Below are 26,140 nucleotides of genomic sequence, written 5' to 3'. Positions count from 1 at the left end.
ATCCATGTAGAGATTCAAATTTTCTTATATTTGGCCAACTGAAACCTCTTCAACTTGGTATTCAAGAAGTTTAGACTCTTTTTGTACATTTCTTGCCTCAGACCTGGAATTAATCATTTCTCCAAGAAAACCTGATTTCTTTTAGATAGAAATGATATTTTGTGACTATAAAGGCACTAGGGATGTTCATAGCTTCTGGGTTGGCCAATGCTTCTACCATTTACTTAATTAACTAATATCTATTTATTGCTGTTTTGTGCCAGGGATTGCTCCACACTTTTAAAAAATGTTAACTACGAAATTTCACCTTATAGATGAGAAAATTGAGGCACAGAAAACTGAAGTAACTTGCTCAGGTAACACAATAAGTGGCAGAGTAAGTTTAGAAACTGGAGTCTGAGCCTTTATCCATCATGCTTTACTTGTTCCCAGTTGACCTGCTTTTATTCACATGCCCATCCCTTAGTTAAGGGAAAGCAAAAACCCTTGACCAGCAGACTCATAAAGATACCAAAAGAAGCAGAAATGAATCCTGAAATATCCAAAAAACAAGTGTCCAGTAAAAAAAACAAAATCAAAAACTGGGTAATTGTGTTCAATGGTGCATACCTACAATCCCAGCAACTTGGGAGGTGGAGACAGAAACACAAGTTTGAGACCAGTCTCTGCAATTTAGTGAGACACTATCTCAAAATTAAAAAAAAAAAAAATTTTTTTTAAAGGCTGGGAAAGTAGCTCAGTGGTAGAGGACCCCAGCGTTCAATTACCAACACCAAAAGAAAAAAGAACGAAAGTAAGAAAAGAAGACATCCAAGCTTACACAGCTCAATTTTTATTATAGGCATTTCAAAAATTAAACTTTGAAGAGTTATATAAAATGATATATGACACATAACAAGATCTTAAAAGTTTAGGTCAAAGTTTTCTTGCAATTAAGATCAAGCAACCAAAAACTACATTAACACCCTTCAAAAACCACAGGAATAAACACATGAGCAAAGATGTATTTTACTGTGATACAAATTGAATATCCAGCCAAAAGGAATTTTTATTTTTTGGTGAATTATTCCCTGAGAGTTCAGGACCATTAGCGTGTGAATGATTTGCTCCATCCTCCTCTTCCAAAGCTATAATATCTGGAATTTCATCAGTCTCTGATGTCAAGTCTATGATAGTGAAATTAATCACCTGTAAAAGAAGAATCTTGGATATTAAACTGATCACTAATTAAGTGAACTGTTAGGTCCACATGAGGTCTTAGAAACATTATGGTTCTGGGTTGTTTTTTGGTTTGTTTTTTGTTTGTTTGTATACTGGGGATTGAACTGAGGGTTGCTTTACCACTGAGCTACATCCCCAGTCCTCTTTTTTTTATTTTTATTTTTATTTTTTTGAGACAAGTTCTCACTAAGTTGCTGAGAGTCTTGCTAAGTTGCTGAGGCTGGCTTTGAATTTGTGATGCTCCTGCCTTAACCTCCCCAGTCACTGGGATTACATGCATGCATCACCAGGCTGTCCTCAAACTCCTGGGTTCCTCCTGCTTCAGCCTCCCAAGTAGCTGGGAACACAGGCACACACCATCATGCACAACTCCTTAAGTTATTAAATATTCCATGGAGTTGAATTTTGATTCTTTCAAAGCTGTACTTTTAAAAAAGATGTTTGTCCACTCATATTATAAAAGCACTAAGAAAACTTTTCTTTAAAAGAAACTAGAGGTAAAATCTATTAGGTACTTTTTTGAAAATACCAGACATAAAGCATTCCTGGGGGCTGGGATGTAGCTCAGTGGCAAAGTATCTGCCTTGCATTCGCAAAGCCCCTGGGTTCGACCCCCAGTTCCAAAACAGACAAAAAAAAAAAAAAAAAAGCATTTCTGGTTACCTATTAATTTATTATTCCCTTCAAAATAATAGTATTGTACTTTTCTGTAAGTTTGCATTAAAGTACAAAATCCTTTTGGAAATGCCTAGGAACTGCAAAAGCAAATAGTCTTTTTAAATATCCATCACAAGAGGCTGGTAGCTCAGTGGCAAAATGCATACTTAGTATACCCAAGGCCCTGAGTTCCATTCCCAGCAATGAAAGGAAAAAAAGAGAGGAAGGAATAGAAGATTAGTAAAGTATAATATTACTATAGATTGCAATCTTGATAGCACAAAGAGAAAAGTATCTGCCTAACAGAGGTAAAATCACTAAAAAAAAATTATCTATCGTCAGACACGGTGGCACATGCCTATGATCCCAGCAACTCTAGGGGCTAAGGCAAGAGGACCTGAAGTTGTAACCCAGCCTCAACACCTTATCAAGGCCATAAGCAATTAAGCAAGATCCTGTCTCTAAATAAAATATTAAAAAGGAATGGGGAGGGCTGGGATTGTGGCTCACACTTGCCTAACGCGTGTGAGGCACTGGGTTCAATCCTCAGCACCACATAAAAATAAATAAAATCAAGATATTGTGTTCAACTAAAAAAAATTAAAAGTGGGGGCCTGGGGATGTGTCTCAGTGGTTAAGTGCCCCTGGATTCAATCCCCAGAACCAAAAAATAAATAAAAAACAAAAAAGGGATGGGGATGTGGTTCAGGTTAAGTACCACTGGGTTCAATCCCCAGTACCAGGAAAACAAAAAAAGTATCTCAAAAAATACGTAAGAAAGGGGGATCATGAACTGAACGATTTCATACATGTATGAGTTTGTCAGATTGAACCCAACTACTATGTATAACCATAAAACTCTAATAAAAAATAATTTTTAAAAAAAGAACAGGGCACATTGGTGCACACCTGTAATCCCAGTGGCTTGGGTTCAAAGCCAGACTCAGCAATTTAGCAAGCCCCTAAGAACTTAGCAAAACTCTGTCTCAAAATAAAAAAAAAGGTTAATGGCTGGGGATTTAGCTCAGTTGATAGAGTACCTGCTTCACATGCACAAGACCCTGGGTTCAATCCCCAGTACCCCCCCAAAAAAAGGGCTGGAGATTGCCTCCTCGTTGAGCACTTCTGGCCTCAACACCTGGTATCAAATCAAACAAACCACACAGAAGAGAAGAAAGAGACCTAGAAACTAATATTTAAAGTTAATATTTAACTTTATAGAATAAGAAGGTACAGAATTTATGCTTGAATGACATAAGATTCTGTAAATAAATAGTGATAATGTCTATACAAAATTGTGAATATACTTTTTTGTGTGGTGCTGGGAATTAAATCTACCTTTTACATGCAGAATACTTAATGCCAGTGAATTGTAAACTTAAAAATTCCTGAAATGGTAAATTTGATTTATGTAGATTTTACCATCACCACAACAAAATAATTTTTAAAAAGACAAGAATAAAGAATATTGATTTGTTCATCAGGTCCTTCATTTGGCTGGTTGTGGTCCCCACTAAAAATTTCCCTACAATTCAGGTGCTCAGAGAACTGTGTGGTCTAAGATATAACTTTCACCATTTTGTTCCTGAGGCTTTCTATTTGGGAAAAACAAATTGTATTATAGCTCTCCACGCATGTTTTCTTTGCAAAGGTTATGTCCAACTTGACATCCTCAAAAGCCAGCAATGAGTCCTGTGCTGTGCATGCCCATAATCCCAGCTATTCAGATGGTTGAGGCAGGAGGATCACAAGTTTGAAGCCGGTGTTGTCAATTTAGCAAGACTTTGTCTCAAAACAAAAAATAAAAATGTCTGAACATGCCAGGTACTGTGGCGCATGCCTGTAATTCCACCGGCTCAGAAGAATTAATAGTACAAAGTCAGACTCAGCAAAAGTGAGGCGCTAAGCAACCCAGTGAGAACCTGTCTCTAAATAAAATACAAAATAGGGCTGGGGATGTGGCTCAGTGGTAAGTGCCTCTGAGTTTAATCCCCAGTACCAAAAAAGAAAAAAATGTCTGAAGATGTAGTTCTGTGGTAGAGTATTTTCCCAGCATGCACAAGCCCCTGGGTTCAATCCCCCATGGATAGCAAAAAGAAAAAAAAAAAGCCAGTAATGCTTATACAAATTGGTTCAGTGCATCAGCCAGAAAACTATTTTAACTTTAGCCTTTTTAGTTTAAGATATGCTTGCTTAGATTTCTCTCTCAATTATTTCTATTTCTTGTATATGTTAACATCCAATGAAATACTTATTTTCAATATGTATTAATTTTTATCTATCTTACTATCATATTACTAAATTGTATCTACTTAATTTCACTGTTTTTATTAAAACAATGAACAGGAAATTGCAACACTGAGGACATAAGCAGAGAGATTTTCTAAGCAAGAGGCAGCTTTCTCCTATCAGAGGACTAGAGTGCTAGAATGGAAAAAAAAATGCACTTGGACATCAGTAGACATTGGCAAAGTCCCTGCCTTTTCACTTAACCTCCTCCCTCCTAGTTAACCTCTTTCACCTATTTCCTCATCTCTCAAGTGAGAAAAATACCTAATTGATTTGGTTGTCAGAAATAAAAGTAGTATGAGCCTTGCTTTTGAAAGGTGCTCAATAAACAATAGTTTTTTAAATAGTAACATAATACTCATGCACACACACACACAAATTCACCTATGTACAAGGCAACAGTTGGGCTAAAGTAGATTTCTTTGCAGAATAGTACAAGTTCTACATTCAGAGTTTTAGTCCCCACAACCACAGTCCAAAAAAGTACCTATGGTCCCCAAGATGGCTTGAGAGAACCATATGAATAATTTGCTTTCCATATATTCAGAATGATTTAGTGTCCAATTTCCATTCGGCTATCACCAATGTCTGGTTGTCATCAGACCCTACTGTGAAGCTTGGGCTGTGAAGGAAATACTGAAGGGTGGGAAGCTAAGAGGTTATCAAGTTTTCACAGTAAGCTTAATTTACAATGTGGTGGTTTTGCCTGACCATCTTCACTGGGTTTTTAGAAACCATTTCATAGATTTAAAAAATCCCTGTTTCACTGGTATAAACAGTACAGTTATGGACTATCAAAGCAGGAATGTACACAGTGTCTTGCTCTGAATGCCTATCAGAGATAGAGGCCAAAATCAAAATTGGATGCAAATGTGACAGTAATAAGGAAACCACAGATTCTATTGCAAGAATAGAAAGCGAGTAATATATTTTTTAAAAAAAATATTATTTGGGGGCTGGGGATGTGGCTCAAGCGCTAACCGCGCTCTCCTGGCGTGCACGGGGCGCTGGGTTCGATCCTCAGCACCACATAAAAAATAAAATAAAGATGTTGGGTCCACCAAAAACTGAAAAATAAATTGTTGAGAGCCACAGTTTAGTCGGAATGACGCCTGGAATAGGGCGGCGCCGGAATGAGGATCCTGTTGCCTCCTGCGCCTGCTACTTTGGAGTTCCCATTGAGTTCTCGCGGGGTTCCGGAGAATTGGTGCGGAGCCTGGTGGAGGGAGTGCATTCCCGGGAAGTGTGTGTAGAGTGCGGGTGAAGAGTCCTGAACCTACAAGGCTTTGTGGCGGCTCGGTTATTTTGTGCCCAGACTGCGGCAATAAATATTTTTAAAAAATAATTTATAAAAAAATTTATTTTTAAATATTATTTTAGTTGTAGATGGACACAATACCTTTATTTTGTTTATTTAGTTTATGTGGTGCTGGGGAACGAACCCAGTGCCTCATGCATGCTAGGCAAGCACTCTACCACTGGGCCAAAACCTCAGCCCTGGTAATACATTATTTAAAAAAAAAAAAAAAAAAGACAGTGTTCACCATGCAACCTGTAGAGGGCACCTCTCATATAATAAACTTCATAGATCCACATATTTATTATGACAAATTTTCATTAGATGGCACTAAACACTTTGAGGATGGGGAGCCTTTTTCAAATTTTCATAAAGTTGATCTAGTCATGGCCCTGAGCCCTGGATATGTGAGGCTATAACAAGAATAGAAACACCACCACTAGGGATTTAACTTGCCTGTACAGGTAGGGGTATATACAATGCTGATAAATGTGACACAGGATCAGGAAATATAATTTATTTTTAAATACAAATAATAAATTGGGAAAGGCCCTAAATTTTAATGTTTTAGGCTAAAAAAGGATTGTGCAAAAGGCAAAGTGAGCTATGTAACACCAAATATGTGAAGACTGACCTTGTTCAGAGTTCAGTTTTTACAGAAACCTCTCACCACCCGTAACATTTTCTTATGCAGCTTGATTGTATACTTTCAAGTTAAGGACCAGGAGCATCTTAGTTTTTGCTCAACTCTATCTGCCATTTACTGAACAATTTGGAAGAGCTGAGTGGGCTGGTGCACATCTCCTAAAGTAGGATGCTTTGCAAATAAATGTTTTGCTTTTGTATAATAAGTCTGAGGATGATTTGAACTCAGGCTAGGGTGCAGGTTAGCACTGATAACAAAAGCATCTACTGTACAGGTTCAATGTTAATCTCTGTGTATTTGATTCATTTGAGCAGGGTTTCTTTATTTTTGGTTTGGCAGTGCTGGGCATGGAGCCCCGGACCTCACACATGCAAATCAAGTACTCTGCCACTGAGTTACATCTCAGCCCTTTTTAATTAATTGCTGAGGTTGGCCTCAAACTCTCAATTCTCCTGCCTCAGCCTCCAGAGTTGCTGGGATTATTGGTGCATGCCACCACACCTGGCTCAGGATGCTCTTTAAAAGTGCAGAAGCAGGACTGGGATTGTGGCTTAGTGGTAGAGCACTCACCTAGCACATGTGAGGCCCTGGGTTTGATCCTCAGCACCACATATAATAAAATAAAGGTATTGTGTCCAACTATAACTAAAAAAGTAAATAAATGTTTTTTGGTTTTATTTGTTTTGTTTTTTAAAGTGCAGAAGCTTGGTTCTACCTCCATATCTACCAACCAGAATTCTCTGGGGGTGAGACCCAGGATCTGCATTTTATCAGTCTCCCCAGTTGATAATTCCTGGCATACACAAGGAAGGCAGTGGGAGGTTGCTGAAAGATGATGGAGTTTTATACATGCTGAGCTCTAATTTAACCCATTTTACACAAGGCTGTTAGACTTACAAATAGATATATTAGCTATCTCCTTAGTTGGTTGAGTGTTCCTGTGATCTAGCTGTGTAGACAATGAAAAAAATTTTAAGCAAGCTAAGTATATAAGAAGAATTCAGGCAATTCTGTCTGCCCTGCTCCCAACCACTTTCCTTTCACTCTGCCTTCAGGTCACTTCGAATTGTCATCTCACTGCCAATCTTAACAAAAGATGCATTGTGTTAATCATCAATTTTATCTGACAAATTCAACAGGGCATAATCTGCCTGCCTCTCACCACCTCACCACCAACTGAGGGTGTGATTGTTCCAATTTAACATTTTCCTCCTAAGTTCTTCCCCACTTCTCCCAACTCAGCTCCAAGTAGACAGTAAATTAAAAGGCCTCAACTCACTGAAAATATGACTTGAGTCCACCCCAGTGAGGATTCAGTCAGTAACTTCAAAAACATAAGGTGAGGGAGTGACATCAAATCTCAAAAGTAAGTGAAGGGCTGGGCACAGTGGTGCTTGCCTATAATCCCAGCTGTTTGGGAGGCTAAGACAAAAAGATCAGGAGATCAAAACCAGCTCAGCAAAAGTCAGGGGCTAAGCAACTCAGTAAATTGCTTAAACAAATACAAATATAAATACAAAATAGAGCTGGGGATGTAGCTCAGTAGTCAAGTGCCCCGAGTTCAATCCCCGGTATTCCCCCCCTTCCGAAAAAAGAGATGTTTGTTTGGGGCAGGGGTGGTGGCTCAGTGGTACAGTGCTCACATAGCACGTGTGAGGCACTGGGCTCGATCCTCAGCACCACATAAACTAAATAAAATAATGGTATTGTCTCCATCTACAACTAAAAAAATTAAAAAAAAAAAAAAAGTAAGCGAAGGGAGAAAGAAGGATGCCATAAAACATGTCTTCAGCCTAAGTAGACCCCAAGCTCTGAAGAAAGACTTCTTACCAGGCGTGGTGGCACATGCCTATAATTCCAGGAGGCTGAGACGGGAGCATTTCGAGTTTATAGCCAGCCTCAGCAACTTAATGAGGCCCTAAGAACTCAGGAGCAGGGATATGGATCAGTGATTAAGTGCCCCTGAGTTCATTTTTACAAAAAGGGAGGGAGAGAGGAAGGAAGAAAGACTTCTTATCCTACTCATTCCTCTGAACAGTCCAATGCATGCCAGTCTCACCATCTTTTAGATGAATAGGCTGCTACAGGTTATCCTGGTCATTTAGATACTCAACGGTGGAATTATTCAGCATATTTCTTTCGAAGCAGTTATTACAAAATATTATAGGATATCCTATGGTACAGGATATCTGTTGGACAGGTGGACACAAAGGTGTTGTACCTTAAGATACAAAGCATAAATAACTTGGCTTACAGGGCAAGGATGTCTCACAGGACCATCACACATGCAAGTCTCAATGCTGGCTCATTTCCGAAGCTCAATCAGATCAGAAACCTAGCTAGCCTGATCCCAAACCCACAAGAACCAACAATGCTTTACCACCAAACCATATCTCCAGTCCTTTTTTATTTTTGAGGGAGGATCTCACTAAATCACTTAGGGTCTCACAAAGTTGCTGAGACTGGCCTCGAACTTGTGATCCTCCTGCCTCAACCTCCAGAGTTGCTGGGATAACAGGGGTGTGCCACCACACTTGGCTTTTTTTCTTCTCACTTCATTAGTTCTTTAACACTTTGAATGCTTTATCAAAGATGTATTTTCTTAATCATGACCTAGGTATTATGTACTCACACCCTAACTGGTAAGTTAAAGACACTACATGTTACTTCTAAAATGATGCTCTCATACCTGTACTGCAAATCAGAAAGATATCTTATAGCTGGGGACAGAGGCACATACTGTAGTCCCAGATACTTGAGAAGCAGAGACCGGAAGACTGCTTGAGCCCAAGAGTTTGAGACCAACCTGGGCAACATAGCAAGACCCTGACTCTTAAAAACAAGAAGAAGCCAGGCCCAATCGTGCACACCTATAATCCCAGTGACTCAAGAGGCTAAGGCATGAGGATAGCAAGTTCAAAGCCAGCCTCAGCAACTTAGCAAGATCCTGTCTCAAAAATAAAAAGGGCTGGGGATGAGGTTAGTGGTTTAGCACCCCTGTACTTTTGGTACAGTCCCCAGGATCAAAAAACAAAACCAAAAGCACACTATTGGGTTGTGGCTCAGTGGTAGAGCACTTGCCTCACATGTGTTGATTCTTAGCACCACATTTAAATAAATAAATAAAATAAAGGTCCGTCAACAACTAAAAAAATAAAAATAGTAAAAAAAAAAAAAAAAAAAAAACCACTCTATCCTCAATATTTCACTTCCAACCATGAAGGAATCATTCATGTTACCTAAGACCTGTAGAAGATAAGAAAACTAAGGCTCAGAGTACACCATATTCCTTTGAGTTTTTGCCCAGGACTAGAGTGTACATCAACATTGCAGGCAAAGGAAAAAAACATCCAACAGCCTTCAGGCACACCATGCCAGACTTTACCCAGCTAAGGATTTGCTAACTTACTATGGTTAGATACTATATTAGCTTTTGTCAGTTTTTTCCTCTCAAATGAATTGGCCTCCTTAGAAAAAAGTCTGTTAAAACTAAAATTTTCTGCTACTTCATGTAACAATAAAGCTATAAGACTCAAGGACACCACACATTTTGCAACATACAGTGACAAGTGAATGAAATGCATGTTTACACAAACTTGGGACACAAAAACAGAGCCACACCTACGGATAACTCATGGCAAAAGCAGGGACTGCTGGTGTTTTGAAAGTTGAACGTAGCAGGACATGGTAGTGCACACCTAGGATGAAGCAGGAGGATGGAAAGTTTGAGTTTGAGGCCCGTCTGGGCATTCAAAATAAAATATGTGTTAGGGTAGCTCAGTGGAATACCACCCCTGGCCTCAATCCACAGTGCTGGAAAACAGAAGGAGTCCCTACCCTACAGCTCAATTCACCTGTTCATTGATTCCTGTAGTTACGTGGAGAAAATATTTGTAACGTGATAAAAAGCTTTGGTAGACTCATTGACAAAGTAAAAAAAAAAAAAAAAAAAGAGGAGACAAATCAAATTTGACTTAAACTCAGCTCTACTGAAAGCCAGCTCCACTCACCTTTAGCAGGAACAGAAATATGTGATTTTATTTCATAAGTTCCATAATTTTGTTTTTGTGATTATTTTGTGGTAGGAGATTCATAATCAGTCCTAAATTACTAACCAGCACTAAAGGGCTAGAAAACCCTAGAAAGGAGGTAAAAAGATTCCTTTTTCCATGGAACCCAATGTCTTTTACTTCTAATTATTCTCACATGATTTTCTATATGCAACTCACCAACAATTGAGGTTAGTGACATTCTCTCAAAGTCAGAACATAGTAAGTTAAATCCAGAGAGTGGACACTGCACTGTCACACTTTATGGCTCACACTCTAGCTCCTCAGCAAGAAAAAACCTACCGTCTTTGTGAAACTGATGCAAATACAGTCATATTCTTGCTGTTTTGATTCCTTTTCAGCAAGGCTATCAGTCATGACTGACTTTATTTTTTGATACCAGGAACTGAACCCAGTGGTGCTTAACCTCTGAGTCACATCTCCAGACCTTTTTTATATTTTATTTAGAGACAGGATCTTGCTGAGTTGCTTAGCTTCTCACTAAATTGCTGAGGCTGGTTTTGAACTCGCTGTCTTCCTGCCTCAGCTTCCCAAGCTGCTGGGATTACAGATGTGCACCAACATGCTCTATATGATCTTTCAGCTGGCTTAAAAATCCACTCTTAGGAATCTAGTTAATCAGAAAATGAAGTGAACAACTATCACCTAGTAAAAATTCTCATGTGCACATCAGCTTTTCACTTTATTTCTTTCTTGGAAATGGAGTTTCCTATGTTGCCCAGACTGGTCTCAAAACACCTGGGTTAAGTGATCCTCCTCCCTCAGCCTCCCTAGAAGCTGGGACTACAGGGGTACATCTGTGTGATTGGCCTCACATTAGCTTTTAATTTGTCTGAAATCTGTTATCGAATTCCATTTGTAACATTAATCTTCCAATGCTATCGTTCTATCAAAATTCCCCAAAAGGCTAATTGGAATTCATGTATGTAAGTTATTAACCCTGTCATGCAAATCAAGCAGCTCTATGAAAGCAACACACAAAGCACATGGAACAAACAGCATAAAACTGATCTATTCTACTATGAATTTTATTGAATTTAAAGATGGTATTCCTTTAATTAAAAAAAGAAACTAAAATTAAGTTGTACAAGCATAAGAGATAAAGCAATGATGAGGCCTGCTCAGACTATACTGGAACAGACACTATACCAGAGCCCACATGAGGGTGTTTTTATACAATACAGACAGACATTAACAGTAGCAACATAATGGCTATAGAATGAGACCCTAAGTGCACATAAATTTTGTGAGTTCTAGTGAAGCTCTTTCAAGCCTACCATTCTTTTCTTACCAGCCAGGCAACTCAAAGTCTCCTAATGCCAGAAACTTTAAGGCTCTTACCAGCTGGAAATGACTACAACTGAAGGCCTTTTTCCTAATTGGCTGCTTTTCCAGTTTAGAGTTATCTAGCAGGTTAATTTTAACATGACAAATGATGTCATCTAGATAGCTACAACATGCACTGGTGACAAGAAAGGTTTAATGAGTTTTGTGCTGAGACTGCTGGACCTTCTGGCTGGTCTTGTCCATTTTTGCACTTTGGTCCTGAGCATTCTGAGACTCAGTCAGCTGAGGATAAAAGGGACCTACCAGCCAGTTGAGGGGGGTGTTGTTAACAAGATAATCCATCACATCATCTAAAGATTCCTTCATTTTCTGTAGCTGCCCCTTGCTAGAGGTGAGGAAGCCATCAGACACTTCTTTAAAGGAGGCAGCATTGCGGAATACTGAGTAGATGTCGCCTGCCATCACCCCCAAGTGCTTGGCCTGATCTTGGATGTTCTGTGGTAACCCTTGGACGTTGGACAGGAGGGTGTGGCATGTGGTCTGGAGCTGCTGAGTCAGGTTTCGGGCAACAGCAAGAGTACGTGACTCAATGTGCTAAAAATAAGACCAAGTTAAGAATTAGCAGTGGATTCAACAGTCTTACGTGTGAACTAGTTTAAACACAGTAAACTAGTTATGTGTCCGCCATAAATGCAGACTCTGACATTTAAAAAATCCTCGTAACAATAGCTATGAACATAAGCTTAGGGTATAAATAACTTGCCCTAATTAACAGTTGGAAAATAGCTGAGTGGGGCATATGAACTAGTGCATGAGTCTCCAAAATTCCTCACCTTAAACTGAAGAAATATAACAGGCAGAGGAGACCAGAATAAAAACACAATCCATGCTAGTAGTATATATAAATAACTCCTCCTCAAATAAGTTGACATAATATAAACAGTCATTACTGATTTCAAGGCAAACACACACTAAGAACCATTTTCTAGAACTCCAACACTAGTTTCTTCTTTCTGGAACATTGGTGCCCTTTCTGGCCTTTAACCTAGTTTATTTACCCTTTAGTTCTCAGCTTTGCATTCATCTTTGACTCAGCCACCCCACTCCAGGGCTGTAGTAGACAGCCTTCCTATATACTCTCATAGCACCTAGGTTTATCCTGGCAAAAAACACTACGTGTCTATATTCCCCATCAGTCTGTACCCATGTTTCCCATTTGGGGGGGCAACATGTCAATCTGCAGGTTGTAAGATAAAGTTACTCTCTGCCCAGTTTTGTTTCTCTGCCACCTAACAATCTATATAGACAATATTGTTCAAACTTTTGACAAGTAATAGTATTCTAAGAGAGTTGAAGGAATACTGTAATGAAAAGTCTAATAAGAACTTCACAAACCGTTGTAAAAACTATCCCAGTCCACTTACCTCAGCGCAGTGGGATTCATCTGTATCATCATGGCCGATGCTCCTCTTCCAGTCCACCCATGAGAGATAGAGTTTATCCTGAGCATCCTGAATTTTCTGGTTGGCACTATGCACATTCTTTCTGGCAAATTCAATCTGGAACACAACAAAATAGGAAAAGGGAATATACTGGTCAAACATTTTTGTCAGCTTGTTTACAGCTCCATGATATGAATCAGATAACATAAAAACCAAGAACCATAAGATTCTATCCTGATATCACTGTTATTTATTATCAATGTGTTAGTCAACCAAGCACAAGTAGCTCTTTCCTGCCCCTCTTTAACTATTAAACCACTGACTCCAAATGCACCTCTAGTTTAGCACACATAAGACAACTAAAATTCAGTTTGTATGTATGAAGGATAAATTAGAACTATAAAAAGGGAAACCAACCTTCCTCTCCCCTTTTGCCAGCAACCTATTTCCTCTTCCAAGAAGAAATGGTTTTTCTACCATTGTACAGTACATACTGTTCTATAATTTGGCAGTCTTTAATAGCTACACAATAGTCTATTGTGAAGTACTAATTTAATTAGTCCCCTATGGTTGATGCGTACTGTTACAGTCTCTTATGACTCTAAACAAATATATGTAGGATAATCAGAAGAGAAACTCCTAATACTGGTACAGGTGTGTTATAACTTTACCAGAACAATTCTTTGACTCTGTCCCATTTTGAATCTTCTAGAAGTGCACAGTATTGTTCTTTTTCTACATCACTACCAACAGCATCAAATTTTGCTAGTGTGACGGAACAAAAAAGGTATCTGTGCCTGACATCTGAGTAAAATTACCATTCGTATTTTCAGCTATTTATACTTCCTTTTCTGTGAATTGTCTGTATCCCTTTGCCCATTTTTTTTTTTTTTTTTTTGGCAGGGAGGGATACAGGGGCTTGAACTCAGGGGCACTTAACCACTAGGCCACATCCCCAGCCCTATTTTGTATTTTATTTAGAGACAGGGTCTCACCTAGTTGCTTATTTTGCCTTGCTTTTGCTAAAGCTGGCTTTTAATTCTCAATCCTCCTGCCTCAGCCTCCCAAACCCCTGGGATTACAGACGTGCACCACAGCGCCGGCTGTCCATATTTTTATTAGATTTTCATAAGGTAAGATTAAATTCTAGATTTCATGGGCTGGGGTTGTGGCTCAGCAGTAGAGCTCTCACCTAGCATGTGCAAGGCGCTAACATGGTTCGAGCCTCAGCACTACATAATAATAAATAAAATAAAAAGTATTGTTTCCGACTACAACAACAACAACAAAAAATTCTAGGATTTCTAGACTATACCTACTCTTATTCCATGAGATAAATGAGCTTATGTTGGATATCACAAAGGAAGCTTTACTCACCAGGTGAACAGTAGAATGAAGCTGAGAAATAGTCTCTTGGCTCATTTGCTTAGCTTCTTTAACCCTGCTGAGTGCCTGCTGGTAGGCCCGAGCGCGGAGCTTGGTAGACAGAGACCCCAGTCTCACATAATAACTTGGTTTCTGAACTTCATCAAATCCTTCAACTTTTTTTGCTTCTTTTTCTGAAGTTGGAAAGAAGGGACAATTATCAGTACCAACGTCTAAACTATAACCTGGGTCTTCGCTGCCCACCCACCTAGCAAGTACAATCTCATTTTCCCAAGACTGCTCAAGCCTTCAGCTGGGCTTGATCACCTGAATCTATTACTGTATTTAATACATGTTACATATCTACCCATGCTTCCTCCCACTAGAAATAACTTGAGCAACAAAGTACCTGGCACACCATAGGTACTAATGTGCCTTTGTTAGCGATGATTCAGTAAAGCAGCCCACTAAAGACAACCCATGGCACAATTATGTATGCCAGTAATCTCAATATTACAGGAGATGGAGACAGGAGGATCCCAAGTTCAAAGGCAGCCTCAGCAACGTAGCAAGGACCTAAGCAAATGAGTGAGACCCTGTTTCAAAATAAAAAATAAAAAAAGGACCAGGGATATAGCTCAACGGTAAATTGCCCTGGTTTAAATCCCCAGTACCAAAAAAAAAAAAAAAAAAGACAACCCATTTATAGAAAATTTTTTTCAAGGCAAATTTCTCCTGAAGCTTTAAAACTTAGTATGTTGGGGCGGGGGGTGGTTATCAATAAAAAGTTTTTTAAAAAAACCTTAGGTATAATTCAATATGAAACTTCAGATTGCTTTAAGTAGGAAATTTATAAAGAAAGATTAGTGGTTATGTGGGGAAGGAACAAAGGACTGATTGCAAACAGGCGTGAAGTATCTTTTGGGGACATAGGTCTGTTCTAAGCAATTGAATGAGATCCTGTCTCAAAATAAAAACATAAAAAGCACTGGAGATTTAGCTGTGTAGTAAAGCCCCCTGAGTTCAATCCCTAGAACCAAACCAAAGTTCTTAAACTGGACAGTGATAATGGCTATACAACTCTAAATTTAGACTGAAAACAGGTAAACGTTTTTGGTATATAAAGTCTACCTCAATAAAGTAATCTTTTTAAAAGACAATCTTTATAGTCCTTTTTAAGGTGTAAAACATTGTTTTAAGACAAAATTCCCAATTACCTATTTCTTCCTCAGTGAGAGGAAGGTACTGATCTACCAGCATCTCGGATTTGCTGATCGCATTTTCTACTCCACTGCTCACAAACTGCACCATCCGACTTTCCAAAACTGTGTTAATGCCGCCATTGACCACAGACTTGGTCTTCTCCACCCCGCCAGTCACCGCTCCTTTGGTCTTGTCCATCACCCCTGTGATCGTGCTGGCTACAGAATCCTTGGCCCCAGTCACAGTAGTCGTCACAGCATCTCTTGCCCCAGTCACGGCCCCTTTGGCACTGGCAACAACCTGAATGTGGAAAAGCAGATCAACTGGCAAATAAGGAATATAAAAGGCACAAACCACTGTAAGGTCTTACAGAGGAAGCATCATTTAAGAGTTAAAAAGGATTCTGGTCCTTTTGCTGCCTAATTTTAGGTCTTGGCTAAGTCACTAACATTCAATTAACCTTAATTTCTTTGTCAGGTCTATTTGTCCTACCTAGCCACTCCTCAAGGATTGTTCAAATTAGGGAAACAAATATGAAGTTTGTTCATTTGTCAAGGCAAGTTGTTGTGGGACTTTTCTGTTTTATATTGTTTTGTTTTTCTGGGTTTTCTGTTGTTGTTTTTGGTGGAAGTTTTTTTGTTTTTGTTTTTAACTAGATAAACCTTTGGTACAAAAAGTACTCTAGGGAAGAATGGCATGCTTATACTGAGAACAGCTCATGCTTGCCTAAGAACATAGCCATAGGTACGCCATGCACATGCTGCCCTTTGTACACAGCCCCAGAAGGCCAATCCACAGGCAGTTCTCCATCCTGCTAGGAGTGCTTTAGATAGCTATCATTCATACAGGACCCTCTAAATCACCAGCCTGCCCATGCCCCACTCATGAGACCCTAACTCGTGGGAAAGCCTAGCTCACTATCTCATTTTGTTACTGTGGAGAAGATGCAGCTGGGTGTGGTGGTGCATACCTCCAATCCTAGCAGTTTGGGAGGCTGAAGCAGGAGGATGGCGAGTTCAAAGCCAGCCTCAGCAACTTGGCAAGGCCCTAAGCGACTTAGAGAGACCCTGTCTCTAAATAATAATATAAAGTGGGCTGGAGATGTGGCTCAGAGGTTAAGCACCCCTGGGTTCAATTCCTGATATTAAAACAACAACAACAACAACAAACAAACAAAGAAGGAGCTTTTCTAAGTTGGAGTCAAGGGATTCCCTTCTAAGTTGGAGTCAAGGGATTCCCTTCTAAGTTGGAGTCAAGGGATTCCCTTCAGGCACATCTCAGGCATAGAACATAAAGTTCCAAAGTGATTTCATAAACTGGCAATTTGTCCAAGATGTACATGAAAGGTGGACTAAAAACCTAGATCCTGGCTTAGTCCAGCGTCCCCCCTTTTTTTTTTAAACTGGGGATTGAACCCAGAAGCGCTTTATCAGTTAGTTAATTCCCTAGTACTTTTTATTTTTTAAGACAGGGTCTTACTAAATTACAGACACTAGCCTCTAACTTGAGATCTTTTTACCTCAGCCTCCTGAGTAACTGAGATTATAAGCATGTGTCACCACACCCAGCTTCAGTGTCACTTTTAAAATATGAGAAGGATAAATTATGAGAAATATCACGAAAGTGGTAAAGGCTGGGATTTGAGACAGGGATCACAGCACCATAACCCTTTCACCTGAAAACAGAATTACAAGAACATCTGTAGCTCCATAATTATAGTTACTTGATTAAATGGGAGGAAACAAAACTTTCTTTTCTCAAAACCAGGCTTCCAGCATGCTAAAACAAACATCCTACCCCCTGAGTTATATTCCCAGCCTTTAAATGAACTATTTGATTTTAAGATATTTTCAACTTGATGAATTTATTGACATAACTGTCAAAAGTCAAGGGGCATCTGTATTACATACATAATAGAATAGATATGGTAATTTAAGATACATTGGATTCAGCTGGGTGCAGTAGTACACACCTATAGTCCTACTTAGGCCACAGGCTAAGGCAGGAGGATCATTTGAGCTTAGGAGTATGAGACCAGCCTGGGAAAAACAGCCTGACTTCATCTCTTAAAGAATAAAAAATTAAAAAAAAAAAAAATAGGGCTGGGGTATAGCTCAGTGGTAGAGCACTTGCCTGGCCTGCATAGGCTCTGTACTCCATCCCCAGTACCACACAAAATAAAAAAGATTAAAAAGTTAAATAAGGCAGATTTTGCTAGTAAGTTCACTTGGAACTTAATTACATGGGCTTATTATTAAGGACCTCCACCCAAGATAAATGCGAACTCCTAGTCCTATAAACAGAAGTTGTCTGCTTTAATAATTATACTAGAAATAACTAACCCCATTGGTTCCACTGCTTTGCTCATTTTAGTGCAAACTAAGATACGCAAAATATCTCTTAAGTAAAAGGCAGTTACATAGGCTTTTAATCAAAGCACACAAAAGAAAAAAGTCGGGCTGGGGATGTGGCTCAAGTGGTAGCACGCTCGCCTGGCATGCATGCGGCCCGGGTTCAATCCTCAGCACCACATACAAACGGAAAAAAATGTTGTGTCCACCGAAAAATGAGTAAATGTTAAGATTGATTCTCTCTCTCTCTCTCTCTCTCTCTAAAAAAATTTAAAAAAAAGAAAAAAGTCTGTAGTTGTTAAATCAAATTCAATAATTTCAAAAGATTTATAAATCTTTTAGAATCTTTAGACTTATCCACTAACAGCTCATCATAAAAAAAAAAAAAACTAGATGCCTTTGACTGGGGGTTTAGCTCAGTGGCTGATCTCTTATCTAGCCAAGTTTGAGAACCTGGGTTTAATCCACAGCATGGCAAAAAGCAAACAAAAAACTAGACATCCACAGGGCTGGGGGTGTAATTCTATGGTAGAGCATGTGCTTTGCACGTGCAAGGGCCTGGGTTCAATCTCCAACAAGCTACCACCCCAAATAAAAACAAACACACTAAACATCTAGTTCATGCTTCAAATGTCACATTTGCATGAGGATATGGTTAAAGGGGAAAAAAGGATCACAGAATAAAGGTGGTAACTTATTACCTGTTAGTGAGGTTATATAGCTCAGGTCACAAAAATCCAGCAAAGAAACTAAAGATCAAACTAAACTTGACATTCAAGGTATTAGCATACAGAGCTGTCTAATTCAAGGAGAAGACATGGAAAGAGACAGGAGAGATGACGAGGGGGTATACACACTTGAAAACCTACCCTAAATTACTTGTGCTACAGATTGAACCCAGGGCCTCATGCATGCTAGGCAAGCATTCTACCACTGAGATATATATGTATGTATGTGTGTATATATACATATACACACATACATAAACATATACATACACTAAAGCATTGGAAATGTCTTGATTTACTAGAGATTTAGGCTTCCAACAACCCAATCTAATTCCTTTTAAATAAAGGAAATTGATTTTTAGTATTATACACAAATCACCAAAATTTAAATATCCAAAATGGAAAATAATTCATCAACAGATGAGTATGAAGCAACATTAGTGAAACTGTTAAGCAGATGTACATGTAATTCTAAAGGCTATACACTAAACTTATCTACTTAAATTATGAAAGACAAAAGACCAAGGCTGGATTTAGCTCAGTGGTACAGCACTGGCCTTCCATGTGTTAAAGCCTTGAGTTCACTCCATACGTCGTAGCACAGTAGGGATGATTTAATCATGAAAAACAGAGACAGATTTCTCCCTAATTGGTATCATTTTATGCCATAATGTATTTTTAATCTGAAAGAAACTCTCAGTACCTTATCTGAACCAAAGTATCACTGGGGTGGATAAGCCTATCATTTCTGTCAACATGGGCTTAGTGTCCCTTATGCATGGTAGTCCCTATCAGCAATGCACCAAGTAAGAAAATCTTCTATATACCACTTCTGAATGTATCCAGCATCACACTGGAATCAGTTATTTGAGACCCATTTCATCTACAAGGGCAAAGTCACAAATTGATAAGCTAAAAGTACTCTACCCAAAGCTGGCTAGTTCTCTGCTTCTTGAACACAACCTAACAAAAGTTCAGAAAGTAAGTTAGTGGCCACTGTCTTTCAAAAATAGATCCAGTTCCAGGGTAAGGGAACAAATAAGTGTTTTCTTGTTTATGACATGCACAGTCTGTGCTAAACGGTAGAACGTGAAAACATGTGCAGTAGCAGACCTCATTACTTTTGTCCCAAGCTCACCTGTGATGTTGGCTGATTCAGAATAGGCAATTTCTCCTCAATCCTGTCCAGCCCCTTGCAGGCATAGGTATTAGCAACTGCAACTGGAAGAATCACAAATGTTGCTGAGATTATATAGTGAAACTAAATAATACCAATGTAACGTGTTATAGAATGAGCCCACACTACTGTACCTCAGGTCTTTAACCTTTTTATAACAAAACAGCCAAAATGTTTAATGTTTCACCACAATATGCATTATCTGGCTTCTCTAGATCAGACAGAAAGAAGCTTGGTAGGTTGCTGGAAACTTTTTTCCACCAAGAGGGAATTAAGAGGGTGTAAAGGAGGTGTACGCAGAGGCATCAACATGTCAGTAGGAAGTTGGCTAAGAAACTTCTTCCTCAATAGCTGACCCCTAATGTTAGTGCCAAGAGTAGCAAGGCTTTCCCTGAACCCTTATTCAAAGAATAAAGTGTCTAGAAACTCTCTCAAAATTAGCATTTCCATTTTAGTTTAATCCCTACTTAATTCATGTACCTAATTTAGTAGATGGCAGTACATTTTGGGTTCTCACCAGGAAACAGTATGCTAACAGCACTCTGGAGTTCCCTAATAAGGTGCAGATTTCAGTCCAAAGCTTCCCCTAAGGTTGACCAAGCCAACTACTCATACCAAATTCATTTGGAAATTGGCATTTAAAGGTTCCTTACAATCCTGCAAATTCATGACTTAGCCCCCATTTGGGGAATGATTTAAAATTTTTATTAAAAGAAGTTCATGTGGAGAAAATAGAAAACTTCCCACTCTGTTGTGGGAATGTAAAGTGTTGCAGCCACTTTGGAAAACAGTCTGGTTGTTCCTCAAAAGCTTAAACACAATTATTATGTGATTCAGGAATTCCATTCCTAAGTATGTACCCAAGAAAATTAAATTACGTCCATACAAAAACTTGTACACAGATATTCACAGAAATATCATCTACAAAATGTAGAAGCAACCCAAGTGTCCATCAACTGATGAATAAATAAACAAAAATATGTCTAAGTACACAATGGGGTATTTTTCCACAATAAAAAGGGATGAAGGGCTGATGTGATACAATAAAATGGATCAACTCTGAAAACATGCTAAGTGAGCCAGGCATGGTGGCACACACCTGAAATTCCAGCATCTCAGGAGGATGAGGAAAATCACAAGTTCAAGCCCAGCCTCACAGCAATCTAGCAAAGCCCTAAGCAATTTAGTGAGGCATTGTCTCAAAAAATAAAGAAAGAAAAATAATAAAAAGGAATGGGAATGTGGTTCACTGGTAAAGCACTCCAGTACTAAAGGGAAAAAAAAACCATGCTAGATAACCAACATTTTATGATTCTATTTTTCCAGTTCTGATGATTAAATCCTGGGGACCTTTACCACTGAGCCTTTTCTCTATTTTCATTTTGAAGACAGCATCTACTAAATTGTCCACACTGGCCTCAAACTTAGGATCCTGACTCAGCCTCCAGAGTAGTTGGGATTATAGGTATGTGCCACTATGTCCGCCACTATGTCCACTCACTTTGTGGCTCTAGCTTCTGGATGATAGGCAGAGCACTTGTCACCGCTACAGAGGTCATGGTCTTCACACCCTTCTCTGCCATCTCACACACAGACTTCAAGTAGGGATACTGATCCTTTGTACTGACATAAGCCGAGGACACCAGGTCATACGTGGAGCTCACCAAGGGCAGGTTGGCCACCCTAGTCACCACACTCTGTAACCAAAGAGGAGTAGATGTTAAGTTATAGAAACACGTCAGGAGAGGAAGGAGTCAAGAAAACGACTATTTAAAATTCATACCGGTTGAGGATCAACTGCAACAGATGCCATTTTCTTCCTTGAGGAGGAAAAAAACCAAACCTGTGGAAGAGAAACTGGATTTCAGGACACAGGGATGACTCCCAGATTAGTTCCCCAATCCAAGCAAACGCTTGCTCGTTTCAAGTGAAAAAAATTCAAGAGGTGCTAAGTGTGATCTCCCATGCTTCTTCCCATCCTCTGAGTCCTCTCCTGGGCAAACACCCCTTAAGGTAGTTTTGGGAGCTTAAGTTTAAACTTAGAAAAGAGGCTCAGCAGGGAAAGTCAAAGTTGTTGACATAGTTGTCTTGCTTCACCACCAGGAAGCTAGAAATGCCCATCCTTAACTGGGGATTGAAGGGATTCCACATATTAGGCTAAACTCTACCACTAAGGTAAACCACAAACCCTTTTTGAAGACAGGATCTTCCTAAGTTGCTGAGGCTGGCTTCAAACTTGCTATCCTCCTGCCTCAGCTTCCTGAGTCGCTGGGATTATACGTGAGACCCACTATGCCCAGCTTCACAAATGCTTTTTTTTTTGCTCACAAATTGCTAACCAGATTAAAATCCATGTTGAGACTAAAGAAAAGTTTCAATAGAAGATATTTTAGTCAACACTCCTTTGAGAATCACAGGATCAGGACAATAAAATTGGAGCATTTTTATGGGGGCTTATTTTAACTCCCTTGTAAAAGGACTGAAACTACTTTACGAGCAACCAAGCTTAAGAGGAAGGAGGTGCTCAGAGGAATTGAGAAACATTTCAGGATGTGTTACGTGTATATTTTTGTAGCCCCCAAGGACCCATACCCACACAAAACTGCCGCCCTGACAATCAACTGACCTGGAAGCAAAGAACCGGCCAAACCGGCTGCCCACCACTTCTGGGCGTGTCAGCCCAGTCTCCCACCACCAAGGGTCACAGTTCTACAAGAAATGAGTAAGAGCCAGACGCGGTGGCACACACTGGTAATCCCAGCGTCTAGGAAGGCTGAAGCAGGAGGATCTGAGTTCAAGACCAGCTTCAGCAATTTAGCAAGACCCTGTCTCTAAATAAAACACAAAATAGGGCTCTCTGGTAAAGCGCCCCTGATTCAATCCTTGGTACTGAGACAGGTCGAGAGAGAAAGAAACAGAAACCTGGAACAGTATCGATAGAAGTATTGTACACCCCCCAAAACTCTTGCCTTACAACAATTTCCTAACTCCTGCCCCAGATAAATGTCCCTTCAGAACATATAAAAGTTGTTTCCCCACAAGCATCCATGCAGACCAAGAGATACTTGATTAAATGTCCCTTCAGAACAAATAGAAGTTGCTTCCCCACAACCTTCCTTGCACACCAAGAGATACTTGATACCAGCACAGAAGCTACTAGAAGAAAAGCCTCTATCAACAAAAGCGCCGGTGGAGCACGGCCGACGGAGAGCAGGCGCCCCAGAGCCCACCCGCTCCCAGCCAGGCTCCGGGGCCACGGTCCTCGGCGGTGCAGTTTAGAACCCCGCTGAGAGCACAGCAGCAGCCCCCCCAAACCCGAGGATCCCTCCCATCTCGGCATTGCGGGGTGGCCCGGGGCAGCTCGCTGGTGCACGGTGGCTGGGGGGTGCGCACCCACCGACAGACCGCAGCGAGGAGGGGAAGAGGCGGACGAGTCTCACGAGTCTCACGAGTCTCACGAGTCCCGCAGGCCGTAGAGCAACCCCGACACGCTCACACAGCGCGGCTCCCGGGCGCCCCCGTATATATGCCCCACCTCGCCTGCCCCGCCCCGCGTCTCTGCAACACGTGACGGAGGCCAGGGACAAGGAACACCTCAGGTCAAAGAACGGGTGTTGCTTTCAGTTGCCTGCCTGCGCCTCCTCCCACCGCCGCGGGCCAGCGGTGTGACCAGTCAGGGAGAGGCGTGAGACGGGCTGCCAGTGGGTAGGGACCTCCGCCAGGTTCAAGGGCCCTGGACGGAGGGGCGGCTGGGGGGAGGGGCGGGGCACCTGCCTGGGGGAGGGGATCTTAGCCTGATCCCGGCCTAAGGAGAGACAAAAGAGGAGGAGCATATATAGCGGGGGCGCCCGGAGCCGCGCCGTGAGCACGTGGGGGTTGCTGTAAGGTCTGCGGGATTCGCCTGTCGCTTCCTTCTTTGTTGCGGTCTGTCAATCGGTGGGGAGCAGGTGTTTTCCCGTTTTGGGGGCCCAGCGAGGTCGGTGGCGAATGGCCGAAGGAGCCCAGGTGGCCTTTGGGGTTTTGAAAAACGCAAATGATCTCTTAAGTAGTAGAGCACGCTGGCACGAGGCCCTGGGATCTAGCTCCAGACCAGGAAGGTAATTAACCCCTAGAGTGAATCCTCAGATTAGAATTCTTAAAAAAAGGGGCAACCTTGGCTGCTTCTAGGATATTTTTAGCAAACAAGTAACATTTAAAGTTTATGAAATTCTAACCCAACAATGTGCTTGTGGAAAGTTCTTCCACTGCTCTTTTGACTGTTTAGACAATTTGTCAAACACTTTTCTAATTTAAAGATGAATGGAAATTTTCAAAAAGAGCCCTAGAATGGGCCGTCTTCTGTTGTCCTTTCTTCTCCTCTTCCTCTTCTTCCTTTTCCTCAAAAGACTTAATTACAAGTGACTTCGTAATGATATGGCCTGTGCTTATGCAAGGTGGCCAACTTTTATTTTTTCTTTTTTTAAATCTTTATTTACTTTTCACGTGGTGCTGAGGATGGAATCCAGTGCCTCTACAGCTGAGCCACAACCCCAGCCCCAACTCTTTTTTCCTAATTCATAGTTTTTTAAAAAAATTTTTTCTCCCTGGTACTGTTAAAGAGCTGGGACCTTCTGAAACACTGAGGTAGTGTGAAGATACACCTTTCAAACCTAGATTTGGGTGATGAAGTCAGATTTCAGACATGCCACGCAGAGTAACAGGAATGAATTTATTGAAGGGACAGGAGAAAGGAGACCCTCTCAAAGGAGAGAGTGGGTCATCTCAGAAAGGAGAGAAACAATGTGTCTCTCCTTTAGTGTTATTGGGAATCCCAGAGAAGTTTCCAAAGAGTCCTGCCCAGGTCCAACCTCTTTACTTTTGACTGACAGCGAGATCACATCAGACTTCCAAGTACCCACTGCCATGGCAACTCTAGATCACCTTAGCCCATGCTGATCAGTTCATAATTGGATTATTAACCATATAGTGTTACAGATTTTATGGTTAGGAGGAACTGTCATCTCCCAGACTTCTAGGATCTGCTCACAAAAGTCTTCCCCTTAAGAGTAATTTATCAACATTATTTGGGGCCTGCATTTCTCCTGCAGTTAACAGTTTTGCTGAGGAATGTGACATGTCCTGTCCATTTAGGCCAGTCAGGGCTGCAGGTAAATAGCTTCTTGGAAAAGAAAGCATGTACAGGTCAGCACTGTGGACCTATTTTATAGGATTATTCTCTTAACTTCATGTTCCCACCATTCTCATCTTTCTCTTCCCTAACAGAAATAGGGATTGACCACAGAGTGCTTTATTACTGAGCCATATCTCCAGCTGGTCTTGAACTTGCAGTCCTCCTGCCTCAGCCTCTCAAGCCTCTGTGATTACAGCTATGTACCACCATGTCCAGCCTCCATTCTTTTTTAAATTTGATTTTGAGACAGGATCTCCCTGAATTGCCCAGGCTGGTATTGAACTTTTGAAACTCCTGTTTCAGTCTTCCCAGTCCCTGGAATTACAGGTTTGCACCACCATGGCCAGCACTGCTTGATTTTTTTTTTTCCGTAAGAAATCTAAATTATCAATATCCAAGTCTCAGTTTTTTCTTGTGTAACAGGGGCTTGAACCAGGTTATTTTTGCACACAAATTGTGTGGCCACCTGAGGCCAAGTATAGGTTTAGTGGATTTCTTCCCTGGAGAGAGGAAGGGACCTCCAAGTGAGATTGCCACTGGCTTTGGTCTCCAACCTCTTGGGAAAGGTAGTGCCATCCCATCTTTACAGTGGAGGCAAAGGAGAGGCTGTAAAACACCGGAGCCCCAGAGACAAGCTGTTTGTCAAGCTATGGAGTTAAAACTGTGAGAAGCTTAGAAGGCATTCACCTCGTGTGTGCAAACGGACACTGTTTATCATATTTAAAGCTCCAGATTGACCCATAAAAATGTATCCCTGGGGCTGGGGTTGTGGCTCAGTGGTAGAGCATGTGGCATGTATGAGGCACTGGGTTCCAGATTCTCAGCACCGCATATAAATAAATAAATAAAATAAAGATCTATTAACAACTAAAAATATTTTTTAAAAATGTATCCCTAGCGGGCTGGGGATATGGCTCAAGCGGTAGCGCACTCGCCTGGCATGCGTGCGGCCCGGGTTCGATCCTCAGCACCACATACCAACAAAGATGTTGTGTCCACCGAGAACTAAAAAATAAATATTAAAAATTCTCTCTCTCTCTCTCTCTCCCCCCCCCCCCACTCTCTCTTAAAAAAAATGTATCCCTAGCTGTGTGTGGTGGGGTACACCTGTAGTCTCACCACTCAGGGAGGCTGAAGTGGGTGGAGCCCTCGAGTCCAGGAATTTGGGATCAATTTGGGCAACATAGCAAAGCACCTGTCTCTAAAAATAAAATAAAAATCTCTTTATTTAGCCAGA

General features: G+C 40.7%; 1 protein-coding gene across 1 annotated transcript; it reads right to left on the bottom strand.

Moving 5' to 3' along the window:
• Positions 1-812: 812 nt before the first annotated feature.
• On the bottom strand, positions 813-23,358 carry PLIN2 (perilipin 2). The gene is made up of 9 exons (XM_081261652.1): positions 23,131-23,358; positions 21,517-21,576; positions 21,235-21,430; positions 19,695-19,777; positions 15,492-15,777; positions 14,287-14,468; positions 12,892-13,026; positions 11,771-12,061; positions 813-1,188 (listed from the first exon to the last, which is right to left on the bottom strand). Exons 2-9 carry the CDS (start codon positions 21,544-21,546, stop codon positions 1,009-1,011), a joined length of 1,383 nt encoding a protein of 460 aa, XP_081117778.1. The 5' UTR covers positions 21,547-21,576; positions 23,131-23,358; the 3' UTR covers positions 813-1,008.
• Positions 23,359-26,140: the final 2,782 nt, after the last annotated feature.

Source organism: Spermophilus citellus (assembly GCF_964194105.1).
Source record: "Spermophilus citellus genome assembly, chromosome: 2".
Lineage (NCBI taxonomy): Eukaryota > Metazoa > Chordata > Mammalia > Rodentia > Sciuridae > Spermophilus > Spermophilus citellus.
The sequence above is the reverse complement of the archived record's forward strand: the minus strand, read 5'-3'. Positions and strand labels throughout refer to the sequence as shown.

What these genes read in the sequence shown, in the direction of transcription:
- PLIN2 (XM_081261652.1), bottom strand. Translation starts at nt 21,546, where the DNA reads ATGGCATCTGTTGCAGTTGATCCTCAACCG. An exon ending in TCTCACTGAGGAAGAAATAG is followed by an intron (nt 14,469 to 15,491) that starts GTAATTGGGAAT and finishes TTCCAACTTCAG; the next exon opens with AAAAAGAAGCAAAAAAAGTT. An exon ending in ATGAATCCCACTGCGCTGAG is followed by an intron (nt 12,062 to 12,891) that starts GTAAGTGGACTG and finishes TCTTATTTTTAG; the next exon opens with CACATTGAGTCACGTACTCT.